The 20,243-nt window shown below is 42.1% G+C and overlaps 3 protein-coding genes across 3 annotated transcripts in view; 1 reads left to right on the top strand and 2 right to left on the bottom strand.

Annotated features, from left to right (window-relative positions):
- Positions 1 to 1,612: 1,612 nt before the first annotated feature.
- Positions 1,613 to 7,599, bottom strand: hspa8b (heat shock protein family A (Hsp70) member 8b). Its single transcript, XM_019874262.1, has 9 exons — positions 7,468 to 7,599; positions 5,471 to 5,680; positions 5,191 to 5,396; positions 4,771 to 4,923; positions 4,137 to 4,692; positions 3,259 to 3,461; positions 2,982 to 3,180; positions 2,126 to 2,358; positions 1,613 to 2,025 (listed from the first exon to the last, which is right to left on the bottom strand). The coding sequence occupies exons 2-9, from the start codon at positions 5,673 to 5,675 to the stop codon at positions 1,825 to 1,827; spliced, it is 1,956 nt and encodes a 651-aa protein (XP_019729821.1). The 5' UTR covers positions 5,676 to 5,680; positions 7,468 to 7,599; the 3' UTR covers positions 1,613 to 1,824.
- A 3,829-nt stretch (positions 7,600 to 11,428) lies between these two features.
- LOC109518407 (zona pellucida-like domain-containing protein 1) lies at positions 11,429 to 17,003 on the top strand. Its single transcript, XM_019874220.1, has 10 exons — positions 11,429 to 11,726; positions 11,814 to 12,040; positions 12,102 to 12,286; positions 12,390 to 12,462; positions 13,501 to 13,598; positions 13,679 to 13,759; positions 13,845 to 14,016; positions 15,017 to 15,116; positions 15,658 to 15,684; positions 16,295 to 17,003. The coding sequence occupies exons 1-10, from the start codon at positions 11,585 to 11,587 to the stop codon at positions 16,372 to 16,374; spliced, it is 1,185 nt and encodes a 394-aa protein (XP_019729779.1). The 5' UTR covers positions 11,429 to 11,584; the 3' UTR covers positions 16,375 to 17,003.
- Positions 16,590 to 20,243, bottom strand: part of LOC109518418 (synaptotagmin-like protein 2) — a 10,256-nt gene continuing 6,602 nt past the window's right edge. Inside the window, exons 2-4 of the mRNA XM_019874234.1 lie at positions 19,796 to 19,924; positions 19,515 to 19,720; positions 16,590 to 18,293 (exon numbers count right to left, since the gene is read on the bottom strand). Of these exons, the coding sequence (XP_019729793.1) occupies positions 18,145 to 18,293; positions 19,515 to 19,720; positions 19,796 to 19,924 (484 nt within the window). The 3' untranslated portion in view covers positions 16,590 to 18,144. The remainder of the gene's footprint in view (positions 18,294 to 19,514; positions 19,721 to 19,795; positions 19,925 to 20,243) is intronic.

Raw genomic sequence — 20,243 nt, 5'->3', positions numbered from 1 at the left:
AACGGAACAAATACTATTTCATAATTTCATTTCAGGGGTTGACTTGTACAACTCATTTATCTGAGGATGGAGCTGATTTTAGCAGAGATGGCCAGAAAACCTGAGATGTTTAAGGCTAAAATAAAATACTTTAATAGGCTGACGCCAGGCAAAATTCACTTTTCGGAGAGAACATGAACTAAAAACAATGAGGATGCAGTTAAAACTTAAATGACCATTATATTCTTTACGCTATTTGTTGTTTTTTTTATATTACGCACAACTGTCATTTAATGTGCAATAATGTAATTGTAACATGTATTTGTTACATATTTTGATGCTTTAGAAAACATTTCAGAATTTTGGAGGGGCTTGGAACGGATTAGGGCATTTACATGGAAAACGTGGCTCTGCTTAAAAAATTTTCTAGTTAAGAAATTTCTTCCAGAACCAATTAATTTAGTAAGTATAGGTACCAGTGCACTGGTGAGAATCAAATTGAAAACGAGGCGACGGCGGAGATTTCAATGTTACATTCTATATAAAAATGGACGCGGAAACACACATTTTTAATAAACCAGAGCGCATAACATACCAGCACGTGATCACACGAAAATGGCGGAAACGAGTCAATTGTCACATAAACCAAACATCAGCAGCGAACCACTTTGCTGGGGTGTTTTAGGATGCCCAACAGGAAACTGATAAAATAAACATCACAGTCATGCTAATGAATGAATGGAGAGCCTGAGAACGAGTGTGCACGGAAGCTCGGAGCTAAATGAGTTAGCAACCACTTCCAGGTACTAGCTAGTAGTAGTAACACGCCTTGCCATTATTCCAAAATTCCTGACCACTTACACGTTTCAAGACAGAGGTAAAGTTATAGCCACGATAACTTACCAGAAATGACATGAGCACACCAAACGCGGGCATTCCTGATGATATTCTCGGTCCAGTCTGTACATTTAATAGCATGCAGCCAGAGCCTCCTTCGGCGTTTTCCTTTTGGGATTTAAGAGAACGGCTAGGAATAGTTTTTTTTTAACTATTTTAACAACGCTACACACACGGATATTTTTTGAAACTATTCAAAAACTATAACGCTTGACTGCGCCACACACGTCGACACTTTTAAACTACTCAAAACCTAACGTTTGCCCATCCACAACTCCCCAGCCTTATAAAGTATCTTTGGTTCTTTTACGTGCGCAATTTATGATGACGTAGACGGGAATTGGCCTCTAAAGAATTGCGCCCCCTCGCCCCCAATTTTGTTTTGTTAAATTTCGCAGTTTCTACTCCAATTGATGCAACACCAACTAACTATAAAAAGGCATGAGACTGAAGTAATCAGTTTTCCATTGTTAAATTGGGTGGTGCTCCAAGGCAATGTAAACAAATATTTTTTACATTAAGTTTTAACTTGGTTTATACACCATTTAGCACATCATGAATAGCGTGTAGTCAGTCATTCTGCTCTTATAGCAAGGTTACATTAAAAATACAGTAATAAGTTTGGTGACTTAAAACTAGTCTGACGAGCACAAGCTATCAAAAAATGTACACAATTTCAACAACTTAAGCACATAAGCCGCCTCTAATCAAACAGGAATTAGTCGGCAAACAAAGATGAGTTTTGTGCAATTTTATTAAGGAAAAGTTTTATAGTCAAAAAGACAGAATGGAATAAAAGTGCAACATCAAAGAGTTGGTTTGTGTGCAAAGAGAGCCCAAAGCCAAAGAAAGTACCTCAAAAGCCATGAGAGACAAAGAGTGAGTCAAAAGAAGCTGCTGACAGATGGTAAGGCATACAACATCTGTCATGGTGGACTGGAGTTGGATTTAGTCCACCTCCTCAATGGTGGGTCCTGAAGAGCCAGAGCCTCCTCCGGGAGCACCACCTGGGAAAGCTCCGCCTCCCGGCATTCCTCCTGGCATTCCCCCTGGCATGCCGCCTGCCCCCTGGTACAGCTTGGTCATGACAGGGTTGCACACCTTCTCCAGTTCCTTCTGCTGGTGATCAAACTCCTCTTTCTCTGCAGACTGAGTGAGGAGCAAGCGAAGGGTTTTAAAAAAGAAAAACACCACAAAAAGTAAAACTGAAAAACAAAACTTCACAACTTTAAACATTAAGTTATGGTACCTGGTTCCCATCCAGCCACTTGATGACATCATTGCACTTGTCCAGAATCTTCTGCTTGTCTTCCTCGCTTATCTTGTCCTTAAGCTTTTCATCCTCGATGGTGCTCTTCATGTTGAAGGCGTATGACTCCAGGGCATTCTTGGCAGCCACCTTTTCTCTCTGCACGTCATCCTCCGCCTTATACTGCTCCGCTTCGTGCACCATGCGTTCAATGTCTTCCTTGCTCAGGCGACCTGATGTTTGCAAAGTCAATGTGACGAAATGTTCACTTCTAGTTGAAAGCAGAAATGCAAACAACTAACTTGAGTGCAACTTCTACAAACTGGGGATTGCGTGTGGGATTTCAAGGTGCAATGTTGTATTCTTTTTATAAACGCTTCATTTTTCAAAAACCTCAAAATAAATATAAATGTCCATTCGTTTTTGGCCCCATTTTCTTCAGTTTCCATTTCTGCCCCATCCCAAACTAAGGCTAAGACAAACGTTTTCTCAAAACATGGCAGCTGTACTCTTACAGTGGGCACTCACCATGCTTTGGTGGGGGGAATCTTAAATGTGTTTCTCCAGAAATAAAAATTGAATATTACTACAATGTTTTTGTTGAACTATTGTAACCCATAACATTCGCCTTTTTAATGCAAAAAACAGATTGTTCCTACTTGCAATGTAACATTTTTTTCATTCAAATTAATCATGAGTTCTTTTACTCAGAACAATTTCTAAAAATGACCTTTTGGTGTACCCCCACTCTCAACATAGTTCTTAAAACTGGGGGGGAGGGAAGCTTATTCGTAACACCACTTTCAATTTGTCCTCCAACATGGCTTTGTTTTGGCGAGTGTAGTGTCATGTGCACCTTTGTCATTTGTGATGGTGATCTTGTTCTCCTTGCCGGTGCTCTTGTCAGCCGCGCTGACGTTCAAGATGCCATTGGCATCAATGTCGAAGGTCACCTCGATTTGAGGAACGCCTCGGGGTGCTGGGGGGATCCCGCCTAGCTCAAATTTCCCCAGAATGTTGTTGTCTTTGGTCATGGCTCTTTCGCCCTCATACACCTGCGGGTAATTAACGGAGCCTTATTTCATTTATCACGCATGGTTCTGAGTGGGGAGAGCGGCGCCGGTGGGCTGTACCTGAATGAGCACGCCGGGCTGGTTGTCAGCGTAGGTGGTGAAGATTTGATTCTGTTTGGTGGGGATGGTGGTGTTCCTCTTGATAAGTGCCGTCATAACGCCGCCGGCCGTCTCAATGCCAAGAGACAAGGGGGTAACGTCCAGCAGCAGCAGGTCCTGAACTTGCTCAGACTTGTCACCAGACAGGATGGCGGCCTGCACGGCTGAAACATCAAAAAAATTGTTTAGACAGACTCACATTACGGAACCTCACACTTGGGGAAAATGATGTCGCACAAAACTTGTCTGACATGAGAAAATATAGCAAGACTTGAGCTCAGTCAACAGCTAAAGCAATGATTTTTAAAAAGGTGCATGGACTCCCGTTTCAGTGGTACGTGAATGACTCCTTGCCTAAATACAGTTTAGTTGCATTTAAGGACACTTTTTTTTTTTTTAACTTCAACGTAGACACTTCGCTCAAGTGCAATTCATTTAAAGGACTTCCTAGTATTCCCTCGAGCTCTCGTCATGTTGAGGAACTATGTTCACTATGTTTGTGTCTTTTGGGGATCCGTCAAAAGAAAGATGGCGACGAAATATGGCAGCTTCGTGTCGGGAAGGCGTGCCCGATGTGATGAGCAATCCCTTCACCGACAATTATGTAAAAATATAATTGATGTGATATAATACAGTTATTTTGCATGTTATTAAAATTAATAGTGGGTTTTTGAAACATTGAATGAAGAAAATAAAACACTGTCCCTTTAACGCCCTGATGCTGATTAAATGGACTTCGCGTCATTTCGCATGTGGAAACTAAATTCTGAAATGTGCAATTCAACCAGTAACAGGTTGGATTTTATTGGACTTTGGTTTGCACATTTTTCTCACAATACCTGCGCCGTAGGCCACTGCCTCGTCGGGATTGATGCTCTTGTTCAATTCCTTCCCATTGAAAAAGTCCTTCAGCAGCTTCTGGATCTTGGGAATGCGAGTGGAGCCTCCCACTAGGACGATTTCGTGGATGGCCGACTTATCCAGCTTGGCGTCACGCAGTGATTTCTCCACGGGTTCCAGGGTGCCGCGGAACAGATCTCCGTTGAGCTCCTCAAAGCGGGCCCTGGTGATCGAGGTATAGAAGTCGATGCCCTCGAAGAGCGAGTCGATCTCGACGCTGGCCTGCGAGCTGGAAGACAACGTGCGCTTGGCCCGCTCGCACGCCGTGCGCAGGCGCCGCACGGCTCGTTTGTTGTCGCTGATGTCCTTCTTGTGCTTGCGCTTGAACTCGGCGATGAAGTGGTTGACCAAGCGGTTGTCAAAGTCCTCGCCGCCCAGATGAGTGTCACCCGCCGTTGACTTGACCTCAAAGATGCCATCCTCAATGGCCAAGATGGACACATCAAAGGTGCCGCCACCCAGGTCAAAGATGAGGACATTTTTTTCGCTGCCGACCTGCCATTAGACGCACGTGGCACTGAGGTTAGACTTGAAGGAAAGAATGACTGTTAAGCTTCATCGACATAGCCTCACCTTCTTGTCCAGGCCATAAGCGATGGCTGCTGCGGTGGGCTCGTTGATGATACGAAGGACATTGAGTCCGGAGATGGTTCCAGCATCTTTGGTAGCCTGACGCTGAGAGTCATTGAAGTAGGCCGGCACGGTCACCACGGCGCTGGTTACGGGCTGCGAGGGAACACAGTGAAACACTTACTCGACAACTGCACCAGTCAACGTGCCACACAAACGGCAGCAACGTTTGGGACCAACTGTCACCGTGCCCGTGTGTCTGCCTTTTTTCCTCCCTAAATGCAACACAGCAAGTCGCTGCCTATTACCTTGACATTTTACATCACATTAACTTGTTTTAAGAGGAGGAGGAAACTGATAAGCTGCTAAATGAATTAATCTAAAATATGTTTGAGCAAAATAAAGTATATGCCGCCGCCATACCTTGCCAAGGTACGCCTCTGCAATCTCCTTCATTTTAAGGAGAACCATGGAGGAGATCTCCTCAGGGTAGAAGGTCTTGGTCTCGCCCTTGTACTCCACCTTGACTTTGGGACGCGAGTTATCATCAACGACAGTGAAGGGCCAGTGCTTCATATCGGACTGAACCACATCATCTTTAAAGTGCCGGCCAATGAGTCGCTTGGCATCTGAGGGGGACAATCATAATTTTAAAAAAGTAAACAAACAAACATGGTCATTGGTTAATACAAGCATGTCATACCAAACACGGTGTTGCTAGGATTCAGGGCGACTTGGTTCCTCGCTGCGTCGCCAATCAGCCTCTCCGTGTCTGTGAAGGCAACGTAGCTGGGCGTGGTCCTGTTACCCTGGTCATTGGCAATGATCTCCACTTTGCCGTGCTGGAACACGCCTACACAAGAGTAGGTGGTGCCCAGATCAATACCAACTGCTGGTGCCTTGGCCATGGCTTCTGAAAAGACAGCGATGAGAAAAGAGCTCTGTTATGATAAAGCGCTCAATCATTCGGAATCATTTCCGTTTCAATTTCAAAGCCATACTAGGCTTTTATTCCTTTCCAGCAGCTCCTATATTTTGTTGTTCTACTTCTTCCTTTCATAACTTTGCTGCTGTGTATTGGGAATTTCTCCATTGCGAGACTAATAAAGGTTTTCTTATCTTATCTTATTTTCAGCCTTTTGCAAACAGTCCCCTGGGTGGGTTTCAGAGTGACAGATCAAATGCTGTTTTCCAGCCTTGCCACTTCTGATGCCTTTATTTTGTTCTTCTACTTCTTCCTTTCATAACTTTGCTGCTGTGAATTGGGAATTTCTCCATTGCGAGACTAATAAAGGTTTTCTTATCTTATCTTTATTGTGGCAACACGGCCAGTCTGTTTGAATGCTGGTCATGTGGTCAAGACTATGAACGTGCAACTCAATAAAGCAGTATGATGCTCGTAACTATGCAAACCACGTAAGAGGAAGTTGACAAATTGTTCTTATGCCCGACAGCAATTACCACAAAAACGGCACTATAGTACTTAGTGTCTTACTATTCCTTGTAAATTTATTTTAATAATGCGTTTTGTGAAATTGCACTGCCTTCTTTCAATTAAAACTAATCCGAAAAGATTGGAGGAGGGCAAAGTTTGGATCGTGGGCCCACACAATTCTATAATCAGGCCTAGCAAAGGTTTAAATCAAGAATCCTGTAACAGATTAAGCACTGCCCCAAAGAAATGGACAAATTAAAATTCACTTTTAATTCCTATTGATTTTTATTAAATCTGGTTTAAATTTATCATAATTAGAACAAAAAAAAATTCAAACAAGGATATGTACACATGTTTAACATAAGCACAATGGTTAGTTACGATTACATTACATTATAAATACCACTTCAAGAAATTTGCAAGCAAGCATTTTGATGAGCTCAACTAAACTATTTTTTGGACACTATTTAAAGATAAATGGGATCATCATTTGACAGCTAGTAATTTACAAATGGAAAAAAAGATACTGGTTGTCATTTTCTTATCCCATTCGGTCAATGTCTTTTCCTTAATTTCCTCACAAGATTAAAGGTGATATGGATCCTTGCCGCCCATTGCAATCTAGCAAAACTTCTTCCCCATGAATAAACTTCAGAACTTAACGTATTTTATATATGTATGACTAATTTTACTATGCGAAGGACTCTCGAAAACAGATGCATGTAACAGTTGTGACATAAACCAGACGGAAGAGTTGGTCAAAAATTGAGCTAATGGTGACAAAGCGCGCATGCGTGTTTCTTGGACTACACCCTCAAAACTCGTTAAAAGGGTGTGGCTCCTCACTTCCTCGAGGCGAACATTCTTGAGCATTCCGTTTCCTTACAAAACTTTGTTAGACAAGAGAATTCTTATCAAAACGACACTTTTCAAGAAAGGACGTGACCCATAGTCGGGTCTTACGTGAGTCATTCACGCAAAAAAAAAAAAAAAAAAAGATCTGCTGGATATAGGTGACTCAGGTACGCAACAAGTTCCCAAAAATGGATTAATTACAATACGTGTTCGTTGCTGCATTTAAAGTACATCAATAGTAGCCATCGAATTGCAATTTGTCCTGATACTGCAACATATGGGACTAAAATGGCCATTTTCGTCCGTTATCCTTCGTGGTCGACGACCTCAACTTCTGTAACGTCAGCTTGTTCCATTTTAGAAAGTTAAACTCGCAAACAGTAAAGATTAATGCAATTGCTCGTACTCACCTCTTTTCACAAAGTGTCGTAGTACTTTAAGGCCTCTGCGGTGCTGCTGGACCGGCCCACTCTCGAAACGTCGACTGGATGGCCAAGAGGAAAAAGAAAGAGCTGGTTTCGCCTGTAGCCTTTAACGTCGCAGCACACCCGCCACAGAAGTCTCGAGAAGGAAAGGCGGGGCCACCAACGCATGCTCGTCCGTCGACGGTCCAATGAAAAAAAAGTAATTCTCTGTTGCTTCCGCAAGGAGGGAGGACATTTTGCAAGGGAGGCTTTTCTTTGGTTTAAAAATATCCTCCCCCTAAAACGGCGGCGTGAATAATTATGACGTTGCAGTCACGTTGTTACACAACTGTGGAAAACTACTCATCACAGGTTCGATATAACTCGACACAGCCCACTCTGTCACTATGATTGACAGAAGTACATGATGAATATGATATGGGCCATCATCGGGGATGTGTAGAAAGTGACCTAATCCACCTCTTCACACCACTATCACATCTTGACAAAATAACATATTACAATGCGATAACTGTGTGGCAAGAGAGACAGAACGAGTGGGAGAGAGAGGGGGCATTTTGTGCATTTGGGATGGATGCACGGACTTACAGAAGCCAGTGGACAACCATCTTACGTTACGAACAACTTCAGATTTTTTTTTTCTGAAATCACAGTAATCAGTGTGTGTTTTACACCAGGGGATCCCGGAAAAAATGAGAGCCACCCAAAGAACGAACTTCAGTTTGCATCGATCATTCAGAGTATTATCTCAATATCGCAAAATGAATCATGACTTACAAAGGTTATGTTTCCATTTCGCAGGCCGCTTTTTCCTCAACGGCTTTCTTTCATTTCACCGTTGATGGTTCTGACAATATGATGCATATATCCTGGGTGAAGTCTCAATATTTCCCATTCGATTTGTGCATTATGTATTTTGTGTGTTACGTAATGTAGTGTACAGACTATGAGTGCACATGCCTCGAGAGTGTCACCAGTGAAGAGGCGTGTTTGCCCCCCCCCCGCCCCCCATGTACATTTATGTTGCACACTGTAAACATCCGTGCATGCCTTTATTGTCACGTGCCTTCATTTATGGAAGTCACACTCACTGACACATGTCAGTGACTTAACAATACCTCACATTCTGTCAGAACTAAACAAACAAATCAAGTGTGTCAATAATGGAATTTAAAAAAAGGATAAAAAACTTCTGTCTAGTTATTGTATCTCCTCTCCTTTTATTAAATGATATCCATTCCATCCATTTTCTGATCCGCTTATCCTCACAAGGGTCGCGTGGCGTGCTGGAGCCTCTCAGCTGTCCACGGGCAGCTGGTGGGGGACACCCTGAACTGGTTGTCACCCAATCACAGTATTAAATTATAGTTTCTTAAAATTATCTTTTCATTTGACCACACTTCCTTCTTGGTTTATTCATTGTGTATCATTTCCAATTTTCAATTTATCACATGATGGCAAAAAAAAAAGACCTAAAAATGGGGGCTTGCATAACTGTGTAGACACTCAATTTTAAATCTGGATTTATTTATTTTACAATAAATATGAAGTAAATAAGATATGCACACTTAAAAAAGAACTTTTTACATCTCTGATACAGTTTTGTTTTCAATAAGACCATGGCTGGGAAATATCTTGCTTCTCCACATCTGTTGCGTCATAGTCATTATTGCTCCCCGGTTCATGTTACTCCATGTCGCTGCAAATTATTTTTAGTCATTTTATTAACCACCTCATACGGTAAATCGCCAAGATCTCAACATTGTGTCGTAATCTGCGGAGGTTAAAAAAAAAAAGCATTTTGACAACGAAGATAGAAGAATGTACAGATATACATTTTTGGGGATGTAGGACAGAAAAAAATCATCAGAAAAATGAAGATCTAAGTAAGGCATCGATACCTGCAAAATCAATTCGGAAAAATCCAAAAATCAGCGGTGACCGAACCCGGAATCATTCGAAATAACAGATGACTTGTTCCCAAGTGGTCCAGGTACCACGTGGCACCTAAACAGGGCGTCGTCCAACACTTTTGTCTTCATGTAAAACGAGGTCACAGTTGCTATTCTGAGTTCTTTTTACTGGATGCTACTTTGACAAAATGTGCTTTTGCTCAATTGCCTTCAATGTATACATGCAAGCCGTAGTTCCCCAGGGGTACAAGATTTACTGCTCTGGGACATTTGGTCACGTATTTACGCCAAAGGCATGGCTCCAAGATAATGGACGACAAAAGTCATTAAAAATGGCATTTGCAAGGTGAGCCGTCTCATGTATTGTAAGACGTCCTTCCCTTCTTCACACAGTGGCGTATTGTGGCAACAGTCGCAGGGGAGCAGTAAAGCTAGACGGCCCTTGATGCAAAGACCAAAAACAGGATCTCTCCCACATGGGTGTGGCCTTTCATAACAGCCACAACATTCTCTATTTTGCTCTTTTTTTTTTCTTTCCCCTCTTTACAGTTATCAGCATAGCCCTGAGGCAGCAACAAGAGTGTCGGTTACGAAACTCTTGAGAAGTGCCAAGCGCCATTTTTATCACATCAAAAGAGTTGTGAGGATATGGTGTTCTCACATCGCTTTGTTTGCGGCTGTTGTTTTGCTATGCAACGCTTGCACTGCCCATACCTTTCCCCAGGCATTCTCACAAGAGAAGAATAGCCATTTCCCAAAAATCGCTGTGCCGTGGCACGTTGCTGTATCCAGAGAGATCATGAGACGTCCTACAAGAAATGATCCAATTACCAATGACTACATAGCAAGCCTTACGCCAGTAACATTTTGGTGACTCTGAGAGCTTGGGAAAAAAAAAAAAAAAAAGACCAAGCATGTTCTAGAGCATTCTCGGTTCGGGCTACAGTACTCTGGAGTGCCCTCGCTATGGAAATCAGAACGGCACCCTCTGCAGAAATGTTTATACCTCAACTTAATCCTTTGAGAGCCAAAGCAACATTTACAGTATGCCTTTTTCTCAATTTTCAAGCTTCAAACTTTGGAAATAGTGATATCATAACTGATTTTTTAAAATTAAATTGGTTGAACCACAAATGATAAGCAATTTTTTTTTCTTTTGCTGTGACTTCCATCTGGATTTTGGCCTGTTTTACTGCCGCTTCTCCTCTCTTTTTGCTTGGTGGCATCCTGTAAGATTTTGCTCACATCAAACATGCACCTTGGCTTATTAAAGGTTGGGAAAAAAGTATTCTAAACATATAGCACCTTATAAACAATCAAATACAGGATGCATTTTGGACAATCATGAAAGACATTCACCTTTTTGATTGTTATTGAAATTACACCATTTATAAATAAATGTTGAATACCTGCAGTATAACTGGTGTTCTGGTATAAAAGTGCTGGTATATTTACAGTGTCTTTCTCACCCTTGACCAGAAAGAAAAGGTTAAATTTAGAAATTGAAAAACAAAAATAAAATGCATTTATGCTGTGGAAGTCAGGGCTCATGTTGCACTATTGTTCGGTGCATTCCGCTCACACGCCCCCTTTGAATGACTTTATAAATGGAGTCATTTGCGTGACGACTGGAAGACACAAAATGATTTACAGGTGAGAACGGATCATGATTTTCTTTATTATTATTGGTAGTATTAGTCATCATGAAATTATTTACCAACATAAAATTACAATAATTTATGGAAAATAGTCATATCACAAGAAGTCTTAATATTTGGAAGAAAAAAATTAAATTCTCATGACATTGTTCTTGTGAAATTACAACTTGTAAGATTTCAATGCTGATTTTGCACTGGCGACTTTGTTCACTTCATTCTAATGTGCCTTACACAAATAGTCAAACTTGAGATTCGTAAAAGTTTATTCTTGAAAAAAAATTAAGGCTTTGTTTCCTCTCATAGAATTCAATTTCTGTTCATTTTTAAAATTTATGTTTTAAGAGGTCTCATAAAAATACAAATTATTATTAACCGCAAACGTTTTCTCATAGAATGCATCTTTTATCTCCTATAATTCCTGTTAGAATGTTTTTCTCATAATATTAGCCCCGCCCCCCGACTAAATGTACTTTTTCTTATAAATGATGACTTTTTCCCAGCAGGTGTGTACTGAGGTTTGCACTCCACTGGATGTTTTTCACATCTGTCGCTGTAATGTCTCGTGTGTCCAGAAAAATGTGGCTGGCGCTGCTTGTGTGCCAACTTAGTCTCTTAGGTGCCCGGGGTCAGATACCAGCTGAGTGCGTTACGAGTGACACAAACAGACCACCAGGTACCGTATGTTTACACGGATGTATACTTTGTTCACATTTTCTTTTGTGCGGTGAGGAGGTTCAAGCCTTACATGCGTTTGTTTCAGAAAACTCTGACATCATGGTGTACTGCGGCACTGAGCACATGGACCTGAGCGTCTTCCTTTGCCCCGTGTACCAAGCTCTCTACAACGAGTCGCTCATGGTGCTCAATAACGAGTTGAACAACGCCGAATGTTTCGGCGAGGCAGACTTCACCGTCGACCCGCCCGTCTTGAAATTCAGCTTCCCCATCAACGAAAGCACCACGTCGTCGTGCGGGAATGACTTTAATGTAGGTTGTCGCGTAGTTCACTTTGCGAGCTCAATGATCTGACTGAAGCCTTTCTCTGAAGATTATCAATCAAGTGGGCACCGGAGCATTCGCCGACTTCTCCAACGTCCAATATGTCAACATCTCCGGCACCGTCAACTCCATCGACCCGTCGGCCAGCATGATCACCTACAGGCCGCAGCTCATCTACATGTTCTCCTGCCTCTACCCTATGCAATATATCATCAACAACACTGAGCTGGGCGTGTGAGTGGGGACACGTCGTGGCACCGTGCCGCTTTTGTGGGTCTTTAAGTCACAAACCCCCTCTCTCTTTTGTTTTTTTTTGTTTTTTTTTAATTATATACAGAGCTGGTGTGAATGTGGCCATTAAAGACAACAACGGCAGCTTCATCAGCACGTTGAGCTTGGAGTTATATGAAGTAAGAGCGGATCTGGATTTTACAGCTGACTCATCCATTTGATACGCTCGTGACCGTGATCAGGTTGTGGGGCGGGCTGGAGCCTGATGGGGAAAGTCATACGATCAAATTGCCGTCCATCCATTTTCCGTAGCGCTCGAACTCAGTATGGTTACGAGTAACTGGAGCCTATTTGAGTTGACTTTGGGCACGAGAAGTCACGGAACACTGCCGACTGGTGCCCAGTCGAGTGCAGGGTACATTTACAATAAGATAAGACATGAAACTCACGATAATCCCGTTAACAATTTGACAAAGGTAAGAAGTGCTCCACGAGAAGAGCTCAGCATACTAATGAGACCAATTTGAAACACAGACCGAGGGGACTTCCTTGTTCACCAGGGAGATACTGAAAACCTGCAAAATGGAGGAAAAGCTTTTGGCTGCAACGAAAAAGGCTTTTGATAGCGTTTCCCCCTTCGTCCACGTTGCTCTCGGATTGGTTGCAAAGTTTCTGGTTTTGTTTGAGCTCATCTATTTGGTTGTTGGTTGTTTCATGTGATGATATCAGACATGTTTGATGTCGTCGTAAACCCAAGACTGGGGAAAAAAACGAGACGTCGAAAACAGCTGAGATTACCACCTTACATTCAACGATGGAGAATATGTCAAACTCTGACACGTCCTTAAGACTTTTGCTTTTCAGCCCGAGACTGTGAAAATTGTGAGGTGTGAGCTCAGCTTTAGTCTGCCAAAAGTCTCCGCCCCGTCAAACAACTTGGCAGGGAATCATTTGAAATAGTGCCAACCCAACGAGTTCCTTTTGAATGTGGAGTAGAGAAGAGAATGAAGCCCAAACACTTTGCGTATGAAAGGCATTCCGGAAGCTTCCGGGTTCAGCACTGACCATGATTGTCCAATCTGCGTGTGAAACTCACAATCAGTTTTTCCCTGTCACTTCTCTCTCCCTTGCACTCATCAACCCTGATCCATTCTTGCTGTCATATTTTAACCTTTGGTACTTTTTGACTATAACTGGATCTTTTTCTGATTGGTCAGGACGATCAATTCCAAAACGCTCTTACCATGCCAACAACGGGACTCCAACTGAAGACCAAAATCTACGTCGCCGTCCGAGCCACCAATTTAACAGACAGGTGCCTGTCATCTTCTCAAAGCTTTCATGTCGTCACGAAAGACAACTGAAAAGACAACTGCTCTCTGATCTGTTTGACAGATTCAACGTGCTGCTGGATCGATGCTACGCCACCACAAGCCCCTACCCAGCTTTCGATTCCTTCTACGACCTTTTTATCGGGTGAGCAGACAATGGCTTTGCACTTAAAGAGTGGTACGCATTAAGATCTCGCCGTTCACACCCACACCCGCTTCATCCTCCCCAGCTGTACACGTGACGACCAGACCGAGGTCATCCTTAATGGCGAATCCCAGGTGGCGCACTTTTCCTTTGAAGCCTTTCGATTCGTGGAGCACAAGAATCGAACCGTGTCCACGTTCTACCTACACTGTGTCACGAGGCTGTGTGAAGTGTCCGCCTGTGAGGCTCTAAAACCGGTGAGCCTCATAATGTAACTTCTCCCCAAGGCCTGTTAGGTAACATATCGACAAATGAGCAGACACACATGGCGTGCGGTACATGTTCCTTTCACTTTTGTAATGCGCATTGATTTTCTCTTCCGTGACAATGGAGCTGTTCCATTTCCTCCCGAATGCAAGTGATAGAGTGCTGAAAGCTTATTCTCCATTAATCAGTAGGTAGCCTTCGAGCTAACATGGTCCGACAAAATAGCAAACATATGGCACTACATGATTATTATTATTATTATTTTTATACTTTTGTTTGAGGAATTTTCCAATTTCAGTCCTGTCGTACGTCATTCTCCTTGAACGAGGAATTTAGCCTGCTAGCTAACATACGGATGGGCCAATTAGTATTAATGATGAAGAATTTATTTTCTTTGAAGTTACAATAAAAATGTTTCCTTTTGACCCAAAATGAAAATGGTAGTCCAACTCAAAGTAGACAAACTAAAATATCGTGCTACTTGTCATGGCGAAGGTAAACCTGCTTATATTTGATTTTTACACATTCCGTCCTGCCACATTTGCACCCAGCCACATGCAGTAATTTCATGATTATGAGTAAAACATATGAACAATGATCTACTAATCCCGTAAAAAACCATGATCGCTGCAAATTCTCGAATACTTTGAGGGCTGCCAGTCCTTTTGGTTGGTTGCTGCTATCCGTCTTTTATCTTAATCAGCAAGTATGTGTCGAAATGCCAAGTTTGGTTTACACCGCGAGTACTTCCGACCGCACAGCAGGCTATGTCCATTTTAGAAGATCATCGCTTCTATAAATAGATACAGGACGAAACGCTTTACAGGAGGTGCAACGGGTTTCAACAGGTGCAAATACAGTAGTTATTTTGCCGTCCGTCATAGCGCAGGGGGCGTTCCTACAAAGGCTTGGACGTAACGTTGAAAATCAGAATTGGGAATCCCTGGAGGAAAAAAAGCAACATTTATTTGTTCCGTTTGGTTTGAACAGGTCTGTTCAGTTGGCCGCAGAAGAAGAAGAGAGGTTGAGGACGTGTTGGCTAACGCGACAGTTACCTCGCCGCCCATTATGGTGGCCAAAAAGAGCAGAGGTGTGTATTAAAATATGTATTTTGACACCCCACCCCCCCGCCACACACACACACACACACACACACACACACACACACACACACACACACACACACACACACACACACACACACACACACACACACACACTCCATATAAACCAAGGATGACCAAACTTTTTCCACTGAGAATCACAGACAGAAAAATGGATGGAAGGCCTCACTTCACCTTTCGATGGTCAACATATTGCTAAGCGGGTAAACATATTTTTAAAAAAAAGTCTAAATTCCAGCTTGCCATGATTGGTGATCAAGTGCTAAATTATTATTATGCATGTGACAGCAGTCAAGTAAATTAAATAGTGAGGGAATACTGTCAGGGAATGTGCGGCAGGCTAATTTAAAAAAAAAAAAAAAAAAAAAGTGAAGTTGGCCACAAATGGCGACTGGAATAGAACGTCTTTTTATTCACCCTCGGAAATGAATCAAACTAAAAGGGAATTCAGTTCAGTCATGCACACATTGTGTTTGATTTCATGTCTTTTTTGGTTTTTCTTTTCAGATTTTCAAACTAACACAGCTTCTTATGGTAAGAATGTATGTGTCTTTATTTAGAAAAAAAAAGCCATTGGTATGAAGTCATAAGTAACTGAATTTGTTCCCTATTCTTTTCCTTGCACATCTAAAATGTCGGCTTTTCGTTCTGTCTCCCTCTCTTGGTCACTGTTTACGTTCCTCTGGACGGGTTGAAACTGGGAAACTAAATTCCTTGCGTATTTTCCATATTTGGCCCTTACATAGTAAGTATAGTGGACAACTGCTTAGCACGTCCGCCTCACAGTGCAAAGATGCAGGGTTCGATTCTGGCACCGGCCTTCCTGTGTGGAGTTTGCATGTTCTCCCCGGGCCTGAGTGGGTTTTCTCTGGGTACTCCAGTTTCCTCCCACATTCCAAAAACATGCATGGTAGGCTGATTGAACACTCTAAATTGTCCCCAGGTGTGTGTGTGAGCGCGGATGGTTGTTCGTCTCTGTGTGCCCTGTGATTGGCTGGCAACCAGTTCAGAGTGTGTGCCGCCGACTGCCCGAAGACAGCTGGGATAACGCTCCAGTACATCCGCGACCCTCGTGAGGATAAGCGGATTAGAAAATGGATGTATGGATGATTCTAATGGATGTGTATATTTTTTCATTCCTCAGGTGTATCCAGGAGACCCTACAGTGACCTTGTGGTGGCGGTCATCATTAATATCGTCATCTTGTCCCATTTTAGATTCTAAATTCTTTTTTCTGAATATTGACCATGTTTAGCTTATTTTTTTTCCCTAGGACACGTTATTCAAATGCACCTTATTTGTAAATGCAAACTTTAACAGACGCAAATTGAAGAAATGTGTTGTCCGTCTCTGTAGTTTAGTGTGAACATCAACAAAAATATTGTTGGTATCATATAGGAAGTGATGACAGTACAGAATCACTAATATATATGTAGAAATTAAAGTCACTTGAAGTTTTATTCATGTGGAAACAGTTCATTACATGCATGCAGTCAAAATTCAGCCATTGAAGTGAAAATACTGCGATTGTAAAAAGTGTTTTGAAGAAATGCCAAGAGTGTCGAGTATTTTTAGTAAATTGCAAAAGGTTCTGAATTTCTGTTCCAGCTACAGCTGTTGTAAAATCGCCATATCAATATAGATGTATTGTATTATATACAGTACATGCTTCACAGTAACCAATACATCCATCAATATATTAAAGCGATACAGTAATGTGTAGTCATGTTACAATGAGCTACAGAAGTTGGATAGCTTGTAAACAGGGCTATAGCCAGGGAAAATGTTAACCAAGCTCCAGAGGGGTAAAAGTACAAAGGTTTGAAACTTTAGGATTATATTCGTTAATTATTTTTACAAAAATATTCGATCAAGCTTTTGCCAAAAAATTTGTTATATTTTTTAAAAAAAATTGGGGAAATTATTCTCATGTACAACTTGTGTTCAATCTTCAAATTAAAGTAATATCCCACTTTTGTTTTTTTCCTGTAAATTATTCTAACATAGGTTTTGTTCCTTTGAAAAATAAATGAACTACTCTTAGTGAAGTACAACTTAAAAAAAAAAACGTCACGTACAATTTATTTATTTTTACCAAATCTAAGTAGTGTTGAACTTTAGTTCAGTTTTTCAACGTAATTTAATGTAAAACCTTTGTTTGTTGACTTGCAACTTTGAATAAATGATTCTATGAGACAAACAACGTTTGGTTATTTTCTAAAATAAATAATTCCAAGTAACATACAACTTTTAAAACCCCCCCCGCTCCCAAATTATTTATATGAACTGTACAAGTTTGGGTTGTTTTCCAAAAAACAGTTTTCAGTAACATACACTTTTTATGGTTTATTCTATCTTGTGCTGATTTTTACAAGCAAAGTTTTTCTTGTTTCTTCGTCTGTTTATTTATTTATTTTAAATCCCTTAAAATAATGAACAGTGTTAGGCCAGAAAATCATGGTTTTCCAGTTTGGTTTATGTCTCTGTACTTGTAGCTGAAAGAAGCTTCAGGAGTCTTTGCTCTGCTGTGTCATGAAAGCAGAAGACATCCATCCAGAGTCGCGGTTACTACAACATTTACAATGTGAACCGTATTTGTTTGCCGCTTTGCACAACTGGTTAGCCATTTGCATACACAAAAAGTGGGACTTCATCCCGGGCTACGGCCACGCAGTTGAAAGAATGCTTTCATGCAAGAGTTGCATCAGTGCGTGTCCAAGGTGAAAGTTGCAGTAATACACAGGCGACAATGACACATTCATTCAACGATTTAACACGTGTTCGACAAATGGGCCTCTTGTTGGGAGTGAATGACTTTAACACATTAAAATGAGGGAGTTGTGTTTGACATTTTTTTTAAGCTCCCTGGTTCTCGTTTGTTCATCTTTGGCTCGTTGAAAAATGATCGATCAAGAAGTCGTGATGGCTTTTGGTTGAAGGATTAACAAATGTTACTTTTGAAAGCTGTATTGCAAGGAAAATGTCGACGTCAACTTATCTGAAGGCCGTTTTGGCCGAGCTCATCATACGCAACGGCAACACGGCCTCTGCCCATTCATTGGGTGACGCCGCCATGCGCGCCCACAGCGCCACCTCCTCAGGAGTGGAGTCCATCCAGTCCACCGCCGAGCCGTAACTCCTTCCTGAAGAGAGATTGAATCTTTATAGTAAGATGAATTTCATGATTCAGTACAGTTAAAAGATCTGTTGTTTCCATTCTTCACAATACATACTGGAGGTGGTCACGAAAGACAATACTAACCACAAACTACGACTAGTATAAGTACTACTACCGCCATTATTACTACTGTGACAGGGTAACAACAAATAACAACATGAAGAATACAAATAACTTCCAGATGTGGGCATTCCATCAATCCGTCACTGACGGATGCCCGTTTTTCTGACGAATGAGGACAGACTTCCCAAAAAAAATGTCGGACGAAGCATGGAGGTGGATTTTCGTCTGTGGGTGTGCCAACAGAGCTTTTAGTCCGTCACTAACGGACGCCCATTTCACCGACGACCGATGGAAACACGCCCTTGACTGTCTTGCGTGTGTTTGTCCCAGGGGGTTAAAAACATGGACTTCCAAATGCATGGTTAAAGGTCAATCCATCCATCCATTTTATCCTCACAATGGTTGTGGAGGGTGCTGGAGCCTATCCCAGCCATCTTCGGGCAGTAGGCGGGAGACACCTTGAACCGGTTGCCAGCCAATCGCAGGGCACACAGAGATGAACAACCATACCCCCTCACACACACACACCTGGGGACAATTTAGAGTGTTCAATCAGCCTGCCATGCGTGTTTTTGGAATGTGGGAGGAAACCGGGTACCCGGAGAAAACCCATGCAGGCCCGGGGAGAACATGCAAAGTCCACACAGGAAGGCCGGCGCCGGGATCAAACCTACGACCTCTGCACTGTGAGGTCTAGGTGCTAACCACGGCCGGCGCCGGGATCAAACCTACGACCTCTGCACTGTGAGGTCTATGTGCTAACCACTGGGCCGCCCTAAAGTAAATTTAGAAAATCTTAAATGAAATATTTTTTATGTCACAAGTAATTAAACAAAATAAATTTTTAAAAAAGCATGAAAAAAATATTTGGTATTTCGTACATTCAACAAAGTAATCGTTTTCCTGAAGTGAAAACCCCGGAAATCTGACGCCATTTTGTCAGCATGGTAAATAGCAAAATGTAGTTTCAGTTAGTGTTCGTTTTTTTTGACAAGCGTTTTTAATTTTAGTTTTATTTCGTTCACAAAATAGTTTTTACAATTTTAGTTTAAGTTACGTTGGTAGTTTTTGTTCATCAAAATAACCTCGCCTCTAAGTACTCGATTGTGTTCAACTGCAGTACCCGTGCCAGCTCCGAGCCTGAGTCCGCCCAGCAGGCTGCTGGCCAGCTTGTCCCGGTCCCAGACGCTGAGTTCCACACAGGCCTCGGCGAGGTCCATTTCTCTGATGCCGTCGTATACCATGGTGTGGTTGAACACGGGATCCGCCGTCCTCCTCAGCACACGCGTCTTCTGACGACTCTTGCGGCTAGTGTCGGGCAGCACAAAGCTGGAAACGGCACCAGAAAGGAGTCAATACATTTGGACATCAGCGCTAATGATTTCCAACTTGTGCAGTGCGTACCATTTCACGTAAGGGTCGATGGTGGCTCTGATTAAGGGCAGGCTCTTGCATTCTTTCACCCAGATATGAATCTCTCCGGTGATGGGAGCGTCGTTAGCTAAAGCGAGAAAGGGAGACACTATTTGAACCCTTTCATGCACAAATAATGATAACCTGTAACCTGATAAGCTGTCCACTGTAGTAACCGCTGTCCCCGAAAGGTTTATGTGATACTTAATTGGCCATTTTGTGCAGTAACAAGTGACTATTTTGTCACTAATGAACTTGATCAGGTCACTATTTTTCATGTACAATCGACACCTTTAAATACACATTTTGCCACTTGCTGTCGACTGGAAATGAGATCACACGTGCTTGCTGGAGGGTCAGATAACAACCGATCACGGCTCATGTGACGTTCGCATGCCAAGCCGTGATTGGTCGTTTCCTGAGTACATGTGATGTCGGT

Source organism: Hippocampus comes, unplaced genomic scaffold (genome assembly GCF_001891065.2).
Source record: "Hippocampus comes isolate QL1 unplaced genomic scaffold, H_comes_QL1_v1.1 scaffold125, whole genome shotgun sequence".
In the NCBI taxonomy this organism is placed as follows: Eukaryota; Metazoa; Chordata; class Actinopteri; order Syngnathiformes; family Syngnathidae; genus Hippocampus; species Hippocampus comes.
The sequence above is the reverse complement of the archived record's forward strand: the minus strand, read 5'-3'. Positions and strand labels throughout refer to the sequence as shown.